Here is a 17,502-nt window from a genome sequence, read left to right as displayed (position 1 = left end):
ACCTTGGCTTTCTAACGATATTTTGGTCTTTGGTGTTGGTAAAATAGTTAAGATCTTTCTGTCCGTATTAAATATCGTTTCTATGTTGTGTTTTCTCAGCACTCTGAATGGTTTTGCCGATCGGCTTATTGTCTTCTGTAGGGTCCTTATCTCTTTTTCGAGCATTTTGAGCTTTTTCGATGTTGTATGTTGAGAAGCCGTTTTTTCTTAACGCTGTTTTCACGTTATGCATTTCTTCATTTTGATACGTCCACGTATCTAAGCCATAAGGATGACACTTTTATTATCTGGACCCACGGAGAAGAAAAACTAAAGGCTTTTTTAGAACACATCAACAATATCCACCATAAAATTCAGTTTACTATGGAACTGGAAGAAAACGATCAAATTCCATTCTTAGATGTGTTAATAATAAAGAAACAAGACGGACACATAGGCCATACAGTGTATCGGACACCGACACATACCGATAGATATCTAAATGCTGCTTCACACCACCATCCTGCACAATTGCATTCAGTCATCAAAACCTTGATTACAAGATTCGAAAGACTGACAGACCAAGAACATCAAAATGAAGAAATGCATAACGTGAAAACAGCGTTAAGAAAAAACGGCTTCTCAACATACAACATCGAAAAAGCTCAAAATGCTCGAAAAAGTGATAAGGACCCTACAGAAGACAATAAGCCGATCGGCAAAACCATTCTGCCATATGTGAAGGGTACGACAGAGAAAATAGGGAGAGTGCTGAGAAAACACAACATAGAAACGATATTTAATACGGACAGAAAGATCTCAACTATTTTACCAACACCAAAGACCAAAATATCGTTAGAAAGCCAAGGTGTATAAGAGATTCCGTGTGGGGATTGTGGAAAGTCGTACATTGGACAGACCAACCGAAGAATCCAGGTAAGACGAGAAGAACACCGAAATGCTATCGAAAGGGGAGAAACCACGTCATCCCTGGCTCAACATGTCGCAAATACAGGACACACAATAAACCTGAACCAAACAACGATGTTAGCTAACATCGAAATAAAAAGAAAACGGGAAATCAGAGAATCGATAGAAATTGAAAGAAATCCCAACGGCTTAAACCAAAGAGATGATGCGCAACGGCTTCCTACAACTTGGAAAACGGTATTGAAGAAAAAGACCAAAATAAATCAGGCCGCAACATCCACGCGTAACATCCCGTCGACGACTGCAACCTACACCGGACCAATAACAAGAGCCAGAGTTCGCGCAGGGCAAGCAGCATCAGGATCAACTACATAAGCGACGGTATCGTGAGTAAAAATTCAGTTTACTTCAAGCAGCAGCGAGAAGCGGAACTACCTGACTTGACAATGGCAAGTGAGATCTTGCCGAAACGTCGTCAAAATAATGGTTTTTATCAAAACCAAAATTATTCAACGCGGAGTCAAACCCGGAAAACAACAGAAAGCACATATAGCTCCCGCGGAAACTTCAAGTGTAACACATATATATATATATATATATATATATATATATATATATATATATATATATATATATATATATATATATATATATATATATATATATATATATATATATATATATATATAGGACAAATCACTAGATTATATAAAGAAAATCAGACCGAAGAAATAAAGAGAAGAATAAGATTGGCCTGGGCATCATTCGGAAAACTGTCTTATATTCTAAAGAACAGAAAATACCCGCAATATCTAAAAACAAGAGTATTCAATCAATGTATACTCCCTGTTCTAATATATGGCTCTCAGACATGGACGTTTACAAAAGCAAATATGGAAAAAATAGCAAAGACAAAGACAGAAAGATACATGGAAAGACAAATGCTGAACATTAAACTATTAGACAGGAAAAGAAACGAATGGATCCGTAACAAAACAAAAGTGAAAGATGTCTCAACCCAAGTAGCAAAGCTTAAATGGAAGTTCGCGGGACACACCCTACGGCAGAAGGATGAAAGGTGGACTAAGACGATTATACATTGGAGACCGTGGAACCACAAACGAAAAAGGGGAAAGCCACAAATGCGATGATCAGATGACCTGAAGAAGCACACTGGGTCAAAATGGATGCAAATTGCCCAAGATAGAGAGGCATGGAAGAAGGAAGAGGATGCCTATATCCAGGGATAGATAGATAATTGTTTTTATTTGTTTACACAGTATGATGCAAAAAAACAGAAACTAATAACTTAAAAAAAAATATGAAAAAAAATTTTTTAAGAAACGCTTTTCTTTAGTTACGAGTGATTAAAATTAAAAATACTATAAAAAATCAACTAAAAGGCAAAAAATAAAAAAAATTGAAAAAATCTAACACATTCGTCAAAGAAAAGCGTGGCGCGTCTTCATCGAATAAACGGTTTTCGCCCCACGCTTTTCTTTAACGAATGTGTTAGATTTCTTCAATTTTTTTTTATTTTTTGCCTTTTAGTTGATTTTTTATAATATTTTTAATTTTAGTTACTCGTAACTAAAGAAAAGCGTTTCTTAAAAATTTTTTTGCATATTTTTTATTTTTTACTTTTTAGTCTTACACTTTTCAAACATTAAAATATATCGTCATGTTTATTAAAATATGTATAAAGCATATGATGCACTAACGTAAAAATTAATCGGAGTCGGCAAAAAATTTGAAACTTTATTGTTTATTTATGAAGCATAACGTAAACAATTAACGTAAAAAGTGAAATTATGTATAGTTCATATCATTAGCTACAAAAGGTAAAAGTTTCAAGTTTTTACATTGTAAAAAACAAGAGAATATAAGCATTTTCCATTAAAATCGTTTTTTTTATTTAAACAATTAAAAAACATAAAATCATTTTTTTATTGATTATTCGTGTATTGTTCCCGCGAATGCATATGTCTGCAAATTTTCATTCATTTGTGTTGGAAAAAAGGCAGTCAAATTGACGTCTAAAGATTTGACGCAAACTATTGAACTAAATAAAAGCGTTTAAAAAATTTAAAACAGTTCAATTTTAATTTTTAAACATTCGTCAATTTTTATATATGTTCTATATATGTGTTGGACTTTACGTCATCAGTGTTGGTGTCATGACGTAATAGATGATTTTTTAATTATAGACCGAGGTCACGGGACAACTCATTTGAAAGGCCTCCTAATCGGCTTTGCAACAATGTATTTTCGAATATTTTTTTCTATAAGGTTAATTCAAATTAGGTACTTAGTGATGTATTATGCAAAAGTATGGAATATATTCATTATTTTAGAAACAGACGATTTAAAAAAAAAATCAAAATACATTAATTTTAGTTTTTAAATGACCATCAATTGCTAAAACATTACGTCGTCAGTGTAACTGCTTAGTGGCTGAGCTTAATAGAACAATCCTGCAATTTATTTCTTAGTTACTCCTGACTTTTGATGTTATTTGGACTCTCAATAAACTAATTTCAGTTGATTTTATGGATATCATTTTAGTAAGTCATCTGGTTTTTTTCTGCAAACTAAGTACTTGGTTTTTTGTATATTAATTGTGAGACTCCACTTAATGTACTCTTATTCAAGTTTTCAAAGCATATGTAATACGTTATGTACTCTATATCACTCTCGTCTTCAGCTAGACTGACTTGGTCGTCAGCGAAGTGTATCGTGTACAATTAGGCCAGGGTAATAAGACAAAAATATACCCTGTTCGTGACACTTCAACAGCCAGGGTACTGAAGCGTTTTTTCGACAAGTAATACCTATAGGAACAAATTATAACTATTTCCTGCGTAGGATCTGGCGGCCATTTTTATTTATAAACAATTAACTGTCAAAAAATGACATTTTCCCGTGTTTTATTTTATCGTACTATATACGTAGTACAGTATAATAGATAAAGTTATAGGATCGTGCAAAAAAAAATTTTCAGATTTCACTTTTTTTCGATGTTTTGAGTCCCCCTGAGTCTAAAAAGCAAATAAAAAAAAAACATGTCGGAAGTATGTACGTACGTATGTCGCCACCGCCCAGCAAAAACTACTGGACCAATTTTGATGAAATTCGGTATGAGTAAGTTTAAGAGAATTTTGTCGAGAAACTAAGCTTTTTAAAAAAACCTCTCAAAGGGGGGCCGAAATAAGGGGGTTATTTAGGGCCCATTTTTGCAAATTTTGACCGAAATGAATGAAATTCAACTCAAAGTAAGCTCATCGATAGGTAAATAAAAATACGGAATTTGACATTTCCAAATTCAAAATGGCGGCCAACATGGCCGACCGCCCACCCGACACATTTCCCTATCTATCTAAAAACTTGTTTAAGATAAGTTTAATTTGAAAAAGTCGTTATATAGCCTAAAGATGGGGCTATAAGAAGGATGTTATCGTTTTTCAGAAAAAGTTACGGGTTGCCTATGTTTAAGGGGTCAAATTTTGACATAAATTTGAACTAGATTTTCTCGAAAATGCCTCCAAGGAATTTTTTTATTTTTTGATATATTTTTTATGTTCTATCAGTAAATTGAATGACATTAGTCATATACCTTAACTCCCCATAGGAGGGGAGTTATGAATTTTTTATAAAAAAATATTCGAGTGCCCGTAACTTCCTTCTTAATAGAAACTAAAATTTGAAATTTTGCAAACATATATGGTACTTTATTATCTATTATCACAATAAACTTTACCAAAAATATGGCTTCCGGTTGAACCGAAAATGAATAAAAAATCTTAATTTTTTTAGATATGCCCTGCACATTTTAACATATTTTGAAAGAATGTAAAATTACCTTTCCAATGACATAAAATTCATTGCTGTAGCTCAAAAACTCGAAAAGTTACGGTAAATAGAAATTTTGCTATAATCGTATGTGTGTCCTCTCTCACGCGTTCATAGCAGAGCATTATTGTAGGGCAGTCAATGAGGGTATTTGGCTCCGAATTCCATCCTACTACATTGATGTACTTGATATTTTCAAAGTAAGTAGGGAATAGCTCAAGAAACAAAATCTACCCTATATACTATGGTGCTTTTATCTTGGGGCGGTTCCCACTTCTTCAAGGGGGTGGAAAATTTGTTGGTCAAAATAAGCACGGAAGTGGCTAAAGAACCTATTTCTAAGCAAAAACTGGTCTATACTTTTTTTTGAGAACTCAATACTTTTTGAGTTATGCGTAGTAGAAAATTGGCCATTTTCATTGAAAAATGACACCTTTTGGGACGGACTTTTTGTGAATACCTTAAAAACTATTCATCGAACTAAAAGCACTATATAAAACATTTTTTAGATTATAAATAATAAAGAGATTCGTTCCTTCGTAAATGTTCTATTTATAATACAAAAAGAGATATGGTAGGTGAAAATAGTTTGTTTTTTGGTGCATGCTCAAATTGGTGTATTCAACTTGAAATAACAGAGGAACGGTAGGTTTTAGGTGTGTAATGCTACCAACACCTTTTGTAGTGTTTGAAAAGGCCTTTAAAACGAGCACCGTTAAATGTCGGTTACTTACAAACTAAGCGAGATATGGTGCAAAAAATTATATGACTAATGTACTTTAGGGGAAAATGAAAAGTATATACATTTAACTCCCCATCCACCATAATTTAAATGCATTGTTTTCCTTCTACAATACCTTTTAATATATATAGTGTTATTTCAACTTTCAAAAAGTTGAACGGGTTTAAAATGAATGGTTTTTGTAAAAAATGTGATCAAATTATAGAATGAATTTTTAAATTTCCTTAAAAATCTTCCTTTTTCTCCATGTAATTCGAAAATAAAAATATTTCATCCCTGAGAAGTGATGGGAACTTCCCCCATGATAAAAGCGCCATAGTATATAGGATACACTTTGAATTAGGAGATTGGGCTACTCCCAAAATTTCATTAAAATCCATGCAGTAGGATAGAATTTGGAGATAATATCTTGTTCTTAATCTCGCGCATTGACTGGCGTAATCGAAATAGAATGAAACGCAAATATTGTAAACTATTAATTTCTCAGAAAAATGAACTAATTTGAAATGAAAGTATGACTAATATTCTATTGATTTATGCAATAATCTACACATCTATAGTGTGTCCCCGAAATATGGCATCGAACATTTTCTCAAATGCAGGAATTTATGATGCGTAGAACCATAAAATACTTTTAAGTACAGTAGGTGTTTCTAAAATATCAAAATAACGAGTAACTTTGTTATTTTTATAGAATGCCAGTATCTAGTACCATAACGATAATAGATCGGTACGATAAAGTTCTCGGGCGGCCCTTCCGTCCAGCGTTTTTTTTTAATCAACGGAAAACAGTAAAACTTATGATTTTTTTAGTACAAATATCTTCAAGATTATGAAAAATGCTTTAAAATGACGTATTACAAAGTTTGATATACTCATTAATTGTTAATATAATTGCAAAAAAATTATTTTCGCAATAACTGTTGTAAAAATTAGTGTACAGCTTTGAAATTTTTGTCAAATGAGGGTTCTTTGGTGCTTAATATGTGATAAAAATTTCAAAGTGATTCATTCAATTGTTTAAATTTTATTCAAATTGTTTATCCCAGAGAGCATTTTTTTGCAATAATATAAGTCAGAAAAAATGACCTTAGAACCATTCCACAGATGTCAAATGAAAGAGCATGAGCTACATTTTCAACATGGTTTAAAAAAGTGAAGCAAAAATGCATTTATTAGTAATAAATAATTATGCAAAAGTATCGTCAATTTTTCTTTATAAACTTTTTGAATAAATTTTTCCAAAAAAATTAACTTTTTTACCCTGTTTTAAGTGCACAACTACCAAGTAATGTTATCTATATCATAATTGATAAAAAATTGTAATAAATATGTATAATTTCTTATATAACAAAATAAAAAGTTTATAAGGACAGATTTACGATACTTTTTCATAATTATTTATTACTAATAAATGCATTTTTTATTCACTTTTTTTAAACCAAGTTGAAAACATAGCTCATGCTCTTTTATTTGACACCTGTGGAATGGTTCTAACGTCAATTTCCTCTGACTTATGTAATTTAAAAAAAAATGCTCTCTGGGAAAAACAATTTTAATAAAATTTAAACAATTGATTGAATCGCTTTGAAATTTTTGTCATATATTAAGCACCAAAGAACCTTTATTTGACAAAAATTTCAAAGCTGTACACTAATTTTTACAACAGTTATTGCGAAAATAATATTTTTTTGCAATTCCGAACTTTTTTGGTAATTATATTAACAATAAATGAGTATATCAAACTTTGTAATACGTCATTTTAAAGCTTTTTCCATAATCTCGAAGATATTTGTACTAAAAAAACCATAAGTTTCCCTGTTTTCCATTGATTTGAAAAAAAATGCAAAATGCCATTTTTTGACACTTAATTGTTTATAAATAAAAATGGCCGCCAGATTCTACGCAGGAAACAGTTACAATTTGCTCTTATAGGTATTACCTGTCGAAAAAACGCTTCAGTACCCTGACTGTTTAAGTGTCATGGAAAAAAACCTTATTACCCTTAAAACAGAACACTAGAAAATAGAAGAAAATATAACAGAGCTACCACAGAATTAAAACAGACATTATCGAACAGTAAAAATGAAAACATTAAGAATTATTTAGAATCTCTAACCCCAACGGAAGCCTCAGACTACGCACTATGGAGGGCTACAAAAAAGCTTAAACAACCTCAACAGTTTAATCCTCCAATTAGAAACGGAAATAAATGGGCAAGAAATGACAAAGAAAAATCAGAAGTCTTTACTGAACACTTAAAAAAAGTATTCCATCCATACGATCCAGAGCAGCATTCAGAAGATAAAGAAATAGACGAAACACTTAATGCACCCTTTCAAATGGACCTGCCTATAAAAAAAAATCTAGTAAGTGAAACCAGAAATATAATAATGAATGAACCTGACATTAAAAAAGCACCAGGATATGATCTTATCACAGGAAAAGTGCTTCAGGAATCAACACCAAAATGCTTTAAATTACTAACATATATCTTCAATGCCGTCCTCAAACTAGGGTACTACCCAATGATCTGGAAAGTAGCACAAATAATAATGATCCCTAAACCAGGCAAAAAATTAGATGAAGTTACCTCTTATCGACCTATTAGCTTGCTACCAACTCTCTCCAAAATTTTCGAGAAAATATACGTCAAAAAGCTGAAGTCTATAACAGAAATGATGCACTTAATTCCAGACTACCAATTTGGATTCCGAAACAAACATGGTACTATCGAACAAGTACATAGAATAGTTAACAAGATTAACGATGACTTCCAACAAAAACGTTATTGTTCTGCTGCATTTATTGATATGTCACAAGCATTTGATAAAGTTTGGTATATTGGACTCTTCTACAAAATTAAGAAGCTACTTCCATATCCCCACTTCCTGTTACTAAAATCATACCTAACCAATAGACACTTCCTTGTCAGACAAAACCAAGAATACTCTTCTCTGAACGCCATAAAATCAAGGGTTACCACAGGGCAGTGTACTCGGACCTATCCTGTATTTGTTGTACACAAGTGATCTTCCTACTACACCGATGGTTACAATAGCCACATTTGCGGACGATACAGCTGCTCTCTCTTCACACGAAGACCCAAAGATGGCATCAAGACAACTTCAAATCTGCCTTAACAAGATACAAAAATGGTTGTCGAAATGGCGCATGAAAGCTAACGAACTAAAATCTACACATGTAATATTTACACTCCGTAAAGAAACTTGCCCACCAGTACAACTTAACAACAACAATTTACCTCAAGCCGAAGATGTAAAATACTTGGGAATCCACCTAGACAGAAGACTAACATGGCGAAAACATATTTTCACTAAACGTAAACAGTTAGGACTAAAGCTAAGCCGTCTATATTGGATTATCGGCAGAAACTCGAAATTGTCTCTAAAGAACAAACTACTGATCTACAAAGCCATTATAAAGCCCATTTGGACCTACGGTATCCAGCTCTGGGGAGCAGCTTCTAATAGCAACCTAAATATGATACTGAGGTTCCAAAACAAGACGATAAGGCTGATTCTTGATGCTCCATACTACGAACCCAACTACGTGATCCAACGAGACTTAGCGATTCCAACAGTGCAAGAAGTGATAAGTGAATATAGCGCAACATATCGCGAAAGAGTGTCTGAACATCCTAACGAGTTAGCCAAGCGGTTGTTTGAAGACTTACATGAACATGAAGAAAGTAGATTAAAAAAATTCAAACCAAGAGACTTAATTAATAGGTTTAAGTAATTAGTAATATACATATTTTTGTAAATAGTAACATATTGTAGATATTAGAGATAATGCCACAAAGTTAGCAATAGCTACATTATAAAACAGGGTGCTTAATGAAGCATCCTGTACATGTCATAATCATTTATCAACAAAGACGCTCATTGTCATTACTGATAGATTGCAGAATAGAGGAGTTAAAAAAAAATTACCTTGGACTAAATCTCTCATCTTCGATTAGGATACCCAGTGAATGTTGGAGGCTAGATGATAATGATAATGATGATGATGACACTTATATTAAAATATGAATAGTCTTCAGTGAAGATCAGAATCTGTCAAATGAAAGTATATGTGGAATGAAAGATTAGTGGATCACTTTGTTCATATCCTCCAATTTTTGAGAAAAGAGTATACCCTGTTATCTTTTTTATTCGCCATTTCCAAAGAAACATGTTTTAAGAAAAGTAGAAAAGCAGGAAAAAGATTTATATAAAAACATTATTTTTGTGTAAAAATTTATTGATTGAAACAACCGTTATAATAACTCTAAATTAATTAATAGTTAATTATTTGTATCACATCCATCACTCCATCTATTTACCTATAAACTGTACTTTTTGTTTTGATCATTGTGTACATTAATTGTGGGTAGCAGTTTTCTGGGCAAGTTTTCCCCGTTGCTCTACCCAGTTTTTCATCGTGTATCTGCTTTGAAATTCCTCGTGGGTAAGATCAGCGAACTGATTTATGCCTAATGAATAAGAAATTTCTCCTTTTTCGAATTTGGCGTTGTGCTCTTTGATTTTATTTAAAGTATTAACGAAAATTCCTTTACGGCGCTGTTCTTCATTAGGAGTAGCATAATTTCGGTTGAAGTCTTTCTAAAAACGTTACAATAGAATAATATTAAAATATAGTTTTGTAAAGTTCATTTAGGCTTAGGTAGCATGTATGTTAAGTAAGTTGTTTACGTGAATAATAGTTAAAAGGATGAATAGAAAATTAAAGAGTTATCAACCAAGAGAATAAGCAGGATTCCGAAAAAGTTACGGAACTAATGATCATTTACAAAGTATAAAACCACAATACAGAAAGTAGTGAAATGCGAGAAACCTCTAGTGCTAATATTTATAGATTTTCACAAAGCCTTTGACGTAGTTAAGCTCAGAAAAATGACTCTAAGCTAGAGAGCTAGATGAATAATTGGGCACGTGCTGAGAATGGAAAGGAAGGGGATGTTAAAGATCACTAAAGATCGCTAGAACGGGGCCTGATCACGAAAAGACGGAAAAGGCAAAGATGATTTTATAGGGTACGGCATTTCAGAAAAGAGGGAATTGATGATTGAGAAGAGAGAGCAACAAACAGGGATGAACTAAGGTAAGTCAATTTAGTAGGCAAGAATCATCATTGGACAAAAAGTCACCCCATGTGATACAAGTTTAGTATCATATAAGTGAGTGGTCGTTTGCCAAAAGCTGCTATGTCCATTTTTGCTACTTTTCAGGAGAGCAAATTCAAATTTCTACGACGTCCATAAAATCACAGTTTTGAAATATCATATTTGGTTTTGAGTTTAATTTTCTTACAGCTATCCATATGATTTTACATATAATCTAGCTACAAATTTCATAAAAATTTAATTTTGCAAAATGCAAAAAATTTACGGATCTAAGTGCACATATCAGCTTTTGGCAAACGTTTTTTAAATAAACTACTGGCAAAATTCTAATAAAATTTGGTGGGTTTTAAGAGGTAGTTATTGCGCATTTTATGACATACAACGAACATACAACGTTTAAATAAGAAAAAGTACGCTACTGAGATATTTTAAATTAAAAATCATTTTTGAATTCCTCCTTTAATTAGCAATAAAAGATGTAACTTCCCTTTTATTCATACGATGTGCCGATTTTATGCAAAAAATAAAATATGTTAACGTTTACAAGTATTCGAAATAAGTTTCTATATAATTTCATAATAATACACAGGGTGCTTCTAAATACGTATGACAAACTTTAAGGGGTAATTTTACATGAAAAAATAATGACAGTTTGCTCTATAAACATGTGTCTGCAAATGCTTCGTTTCCGAGATACGAGGTGCTGAAATTTTTCTTACAAACTGACTATGTATCTATTGCTCTAAAACCGGTTGGGATATGCAAATGAAATTTGGTGGGTTATAAGAGGTAATTATTGTGCATTTTTTGACATACAACTAAGAATGAATTTTATATTGGCCATTGGCGCGCATGCGGGTAATGATATGAAATTTTCTAAAGAAAAAAATAGTACGCCACTGAGATATTTCAAATTAAAAATCATTTTTAAATTAATCGTTCAATTTGTGACAAAACATACATCTTTCCTTTTTTTCATACGACGCGCCGTTTTTATCCAAAAAATATCTTGCTTACAAAGTATAAGTTTCTATAAGTATAAGTTTTAGTAAAAGTTTTGTCTGAATGGATTGAATTTTTTATATCGCTTTCAAATACGAAATAAAAAATGGCGGATTTTTGAAAAAAACTTTGTTGACTTTTTTTTAATGGAACACCCAGTATATTTTTTTGTAAATTGAAAGAAAGGTCATTCACCTATCCAGCGATATAAAGTTTTTCAAAATCGGTTGTCAAATCACTGGGTAATTAATTTTTAAAATGAGGGGTGCAACGTGGATATCACATACCTAAATAACATAACTGAGCAAAATGATACTATGTTATGTGATTTCCACATTGCATCTCTCTTTTTAAAAATTAATTGCTCAGTCATTTGGCAACCGATTTTAAAAAATTTTATATCGCTGGATAGGTAAATGACTGTTTTTTCAAGTCACAAAAAAATATACTGGGTGTTTTAATAAAAAAAGTCAACAACGTTTTTTTTCCAAAATCCGCCATTTTTTATTTAAAAGCAATATAAAAAATGGTCATTTACCTAAAAACTTGAAAAAACAGTCATTTATCTATCCCGCGATATAAATTTTTTTAAAATCGGTTGTCAAATGACTGAGCAATTAATTTTTAAAATGAGAGATGCAATGTGGAAATCGGATAACTTGCTTAGTTATGTTATTTAGGTATGTGATATCCACGTTGCACCTCTCATTTTAAAAATTAATTACTCAGTGATTTGACAACCGATTTTGAAAAACTTTATATCGCTAGATAGGTGAATGACCTTTCTTTCAATTTATAAAAGAATATACAGGGTGTTCTATTAAAAAAAAGTCAACAAAGTTCTTTTCAAAAATCCGCCATTTTTTATTTCGTATTTGAAAGCGATATAAAAAATTCCATCCATTCAACAAAACTTTTACTAAAATAAAACATTTCAGTGAAAACCGCATATTTCTATCTTAAGCCATTTAGAAGTTATAGGCAGTTAAAATGGGGGAAAATATAAGTGGACACCCGGTATTATGAATGTACGCTACTTTGTTAGCGCTAACAAAGTAGCGCCGAATACGGCGAATACTTTGTTAGCGTTAAGATATTTTATTCTTACGTGAAAACGGCGCATCGCATGAAAAAAAGGGGTGATACGTTTTTTGTCACAAATTGAACGAGGAATTCCAAGTTTTTTATTTGAAATATCTCAGTGGCGTACTATTTTTTTACCATTTCCCGTATGCGCGCCAATGGTAAATATAAAATTCTTAATTGTATGTCAAAAAATGCGCAATAGTTTCCGCTTCAAACCCACCAAATTTTATTTAAATATCTCAATCGGTTTTAGAACAATAAATAAATCATCAGTTTGTAAGAAATATTTCAACAACCCGTATCTTAGAAACTAAGCATTTACGGACATTTTATAAATTAAACTATCATTATTTTTTCATGTAGAATTACCCGTTAAAGTTTGTGACACTTATTTAGAAACACCCTGTAGAAACTATGTCGAACATTTGAAACAGTAGCGATCAACAGGTAGCGAAAACGCGTTCCAAGATTGCGGCTGTAATTTTAAATATTTTTTCGAGATATTTGGCACACGTATTCGTAATATAATAAAGAATGGCGGTACAGAGCCCAATTTGAAAAATATATTAATATGTGGAAATTACTCTGTAATTAAATACAATATTAAAAAAACGAGCCTGTACCGCCATTAAGACGAACAAAAAAATACACTTTCTTCAAATAAACTTTTTTATCCGATGCCTAGATTTTGTGTCATTTTGGAACTACTAATGAAATAAACAATTTTAGTAGTTCCAAAATGACACAAAATCTAAGCATCGGATAAAAAAGTTTATTTGAAGAAAGTGTATTTTTTTGTTCTTCTTAATGGCGGTACAGGCTCGTTTTTTTAATATTGTATTTAATTACAGAGTCCACATATTAATATATTTTTCAAATTGGGCTCTGTACCGCCATTCTTTATTATACTTATTACGAATACGTGTGCCAAATATATCGAAAAAATAATCAAAAGTACAGCCGCAATCTTGGAACGCGTTTTTGCTACCTGTTGATCGCTACTGTTTCCTCTTAAGTATTAAATCTCTCTAAACAGTAAATCTATATTATAATGTAAGCTTCCTAAATAAAAAAATATTGACAACATAATAGAGTTAAACATTTTGAAAACAAAATCTTTATACAAAATAAAAAAAACTGCTCCTAAAGAAACAAGATAAGTTCAACAAATATAGAAAAAAATGTCATGCCAAAAGCTGATAAATACACTTCAAGTGTACATATCTGTTTTTGCCATGCGCAATATTTTATGACTTACAACTGACAAGGGTACATATCAGCTTTTGGCAAACGTTGATTTGGTCATGTGGATATATCCAGATTTAAAAGTGGAGGGTAAACTACATTTCGCAGTACACTAGACATATCTGCTTTGGGCAGATGGAGCATATATTCACACACTATCAACTGGCATGAAAAAGAGCAAATCACATAGTGGACATATCAGCTTTTGGCAAACGGCCACAGAAGTATTATCTTAATTGTATTTTAGCCCTAGGCATTCAAAGTCTGTTGAGCTTTGTAAATAAAGACATTTCCACAACCTTACATCACAATATAAGGCTTCTTCCACAATTACAGTGTTAAGGTGAAATAGTAGCGATCAACAGGTAGCGAAAACGCGTTCCAAGATTGCGGCTGTAATTTTGAATATTTTTTAGAGATATTTGGCACACGTATTCGTAATATAATAAAGAATGGCGGTACAGAGCCCAATTTGAAAAATATATTAATATGTGGAAATTACTCTGTAATTAAATACAATATTAAAAAAGCGAGCCTGTACCGCCATTAAGAAGAATAAAAAAATACACTTTCTTCAAATAAACTTTTTTATGCGATGCCTAGATTTTGTGTCATTTTGGAATTACTAATGAAATAAAAAATTTTAGTAGTTCCAAAATGACACAAAATCTAGGCATCGGATAAAAAATTTTATTTGAAGAAAGTGTATTTTTTTGTTCTTCTTAATGGCGGTACAGGCTCGTTTTTAATAGTGTTTTGTAATTTAATTACAGAGTAATTTCCACATATTAATATATTTTTCCAATTAATCTCTGTACCGCCATTCTTTATTATATTACGAATACGTGTGCTAAATATCTCGAAAAAATATTCAAAATTACAGCCGCAATCTTGGAACGCGTTTTTGCTACCTGTTGATCGCTATAAATAACCATATAGATAAAAATATGTAAAATGATCTTAATTTTATATTTTGTGTGAAAATCTAAACTTGCCTTGAATTTTTCAAACTCTTCGTCGTCAGACAAATATGTGTCGGCAGCCAAAGCCACAGCAATCACAAAAAGTAAGAAATATTTGAACATTTTGTATTAAACAGTTTACTTTTAAAACAGTAATACAAGTTTGATTTGGCTATGTTTTATTTTATACGTTTATCGACGATTGCATAATCATCGATAAGCCTGCTCCAATTAAGTAAATTTCTAACTTAGGTCAGTAAATGAAGGTCATCCCGAATTGAATGAAAATTTGAATTTATCTTCCACTTCAATTTTGAACTTTATGCCGTTGGTTGCCTATACGTACTTTTCGGGGGTGAAAAAACATACGTTAAAAATAAGCCCGGAAATGGATAAACTGACTATTTATAAGCAACTTTTATCCTATAGAGTTTTTTCACTAAGTCAATATTTTTTGAGTTATTTGCAAGTGAAAATGTTCAATTTTCACTAGTAATACCACTAGAGGTCAAATTATTTCCGGAAATTTTTTTGAGATCATGAATATTTTGAAAATTTCCCGAGTCGCAGACGAGGGAAATTTTCTAAAAATATTCATGATCAAAAAAAATTTCCGGATATTAATTTGACTTCGCGTGGTATTCGGTAAAGAAAATTCCACACCAAATTTGCATTTGAAAATCCAAAGCTGCATGAACAGATTAATAGCGCGCCATAGCTTTGTCAGCAATTATTTAGGCTTTCAAATTCGTAATTTCTACTCATTCTAGTTGCATGGGAATACCATTTCAAGATAGAAAATAGTATATTCTTCAATTTTACATAAGTTTTGAGTAACTACAAGTGATAGAAAATTATTTTTTGGCGTTTTTAAAACTAAACTACGCAAAATTGAAAGTACTGAATGGGAAAAAGGTAAATAAATTAGTGTCTAAATATTATATATATTTTATTAGACATAGAAACTTAATTGAAAACATTCAAAGTCCTGCATTTTCGCCATTAAGAAGAGAGGAGGTGTCCGAAGAATATAGAAAACATCTTAGCTTTGTAACTAAAATGAATCAAAACTAAATTATGTAAACAAATAAAAACCAGTCTGTCAAAAATGTTCTGTTATTGTAAACGTCAAAAAATGTCCACTATAATTCGCTGTTGGGTACCCCACGAGCAAAAAATTTCCGATAAAATACCTCCGTTGCCATGGTGATCTGTCAAAATAACGTATTTTGATTGGTTCAAAATTACAGGTGTGGAATTTTCACTAGTAATACCACTAGAGGTCAAATTATTTCCGGAAATTTTCTAAAAATATTCATGATCAAAAAAAAATTTCCGGATATTAATTTGACTTCGCGTGGTATTCGGTAAAGAAAATTCCACACCAAATTTGCATTTGAAAATCCAAAGCTGCATGAACAGATTAATAGCGCGCCATAGCTTTGTCAGCAATTATTTAGGCTTTCAAATTCGTAATTTCTACTCATTGTAGTTGCATGGGAATACCATTTCAAGATAGAAAATAGTATATTCTTCAATTTTACATAAGTTTTGAGTAACTACAAGTGATAGAAAATTATTTTTTGGCGTTTTTAAAACTAAACTACGCAAAATTGAAAGTACTGAATGGGAAAAAGGTAAATAAATTAGTGTCTAAATATTATATATATTTTATTAGACATAGAAACTTAATTGAAAACATTCAAAGTCCTGCATTTTCGCCATTAAGAAGAGAGGAGGTGTCCGAAGAATATAGAAAACATCTTAGCTTTGTAACTAAAATGAATCAAAACTAAATTATGTAAACAAATAAAAACCAATCTGTCAAAAATGTTCTGTTATTGTAAACGTCAAAAAATGTCCACTATAATTCGCTGTTGGGTACCCCACGAGCAAAAAATTTCAGATAAAATACCTCCGTTGCCATGGTGATCTGTCAAAATAACGTATTTTGATTGGTTCAAAATTACAGGTGTGGAATTTTCACCAAAAAACCACGTTTTTAGGCGGTTTTTCGAAAATAACTCAAAAATAATGTATTTTATCGAAAAATATTCATAGCACAAATCTAGCTTATAAAAAACGAAACAAAAAATGTGTATAAACGAAGTCTTTAGATGCAGTAGAAGCACAGTTGAAGCTCATGAAAAGTAGGTTCTTATTCGCCAAATTACAGATTATGAATATTTCAAAAAGCACTTCGAATCGGTGAAACTTAACAGATCATAATAAAGAATACATAAGAAAAGTAAATTGTAAAGTGGTAATGATTAATTTCATTTGGATTGCTAATTACGTTTTTTTACAAAAAAACTTTATTTTAAGCGTAACTTGCTTAGTTTTGACGCTAGAAATTTAAGATGATGGGTACGAACTTTCGGCTTTAATGCTATTTAAATGGGATTATTTTTTTCGAATCCTGAGAAAATTGAGAAGTATTTTTGAAAAATTTAAACGCAGAATAAAAATTACGTTATTACCGAGGGCCAAAAGTCCCTGAAAACTTCTATTCGCGGTGTGCAAGTACTCAGAAGGGATACGCGAAACGATCGTGCGCG

General features: G+C 31.7%; 1 protein-coding gene across 1 annotated transcript; it reads right to left on the bottom strand.

Moving 5' to 3' along the window:
* Positions 1–9,745: 9,745 nt before the first annotated feature.
* Positions 9,746–15,142, bottom strand: LOC114334092 (crustapain). Its single transcript, XM_050661513.1, has 2 exons — positions 14,974–15,142; positions 9,746–10,124 (listed from the first exon to the last, which is right to left on the bottom strand). The coding sequence occupies exons 1-2, from the start codon at positions 15,065–15,067 to the stop codon at positions 9,886–9,888; spliced, it is 333 nt and encodes a 110-aa protein (XP_050517470.1). The 5' UTR covers positions 15,068–15,142; the 3' UTR covers positions 9,746–9,885.
* Between the last annotated feature and the right edge of the window lie 2,360 nt (positions 15,143–17,502).

This window comes from Diabrotica virgifera, chromosome 9, assembly GCF_917563875.1.
Source record: "Diabrotica virgifera virgifera chromosome 9, PGI_DIABVI_V3a".
In the NCBI taxonomy this organism is placed as follows: Eukaryota; Metazoa; Arthropoda; class Insecta; order Coleoptera; family Chrysomelidae; genus Diabrotica; species Diabrotica virgifera.
This window is presented reverse-complemented; position numbering and strand designations above follow the sequence as displayed.

What these genes read in the sequence shown, in the direction of transcription:
- LOC114334092 (XM_050661513.1), bottom strand. Translation starts at nt 15,067, where the DNA reads ATGTTCAAATATTTCTTACTTTTTGTGATTGCTGTGGCTTTGGCTGCC. An exon ending in GTTTGAAAAATTCAAGGCAA is followed by an intron (nt 10,125 to 14,973) that starts GTTTAGATTTTC and finishes GTTTTTAGAAAG; the next exon opens with ACTTCAACCGAAATTATGCT.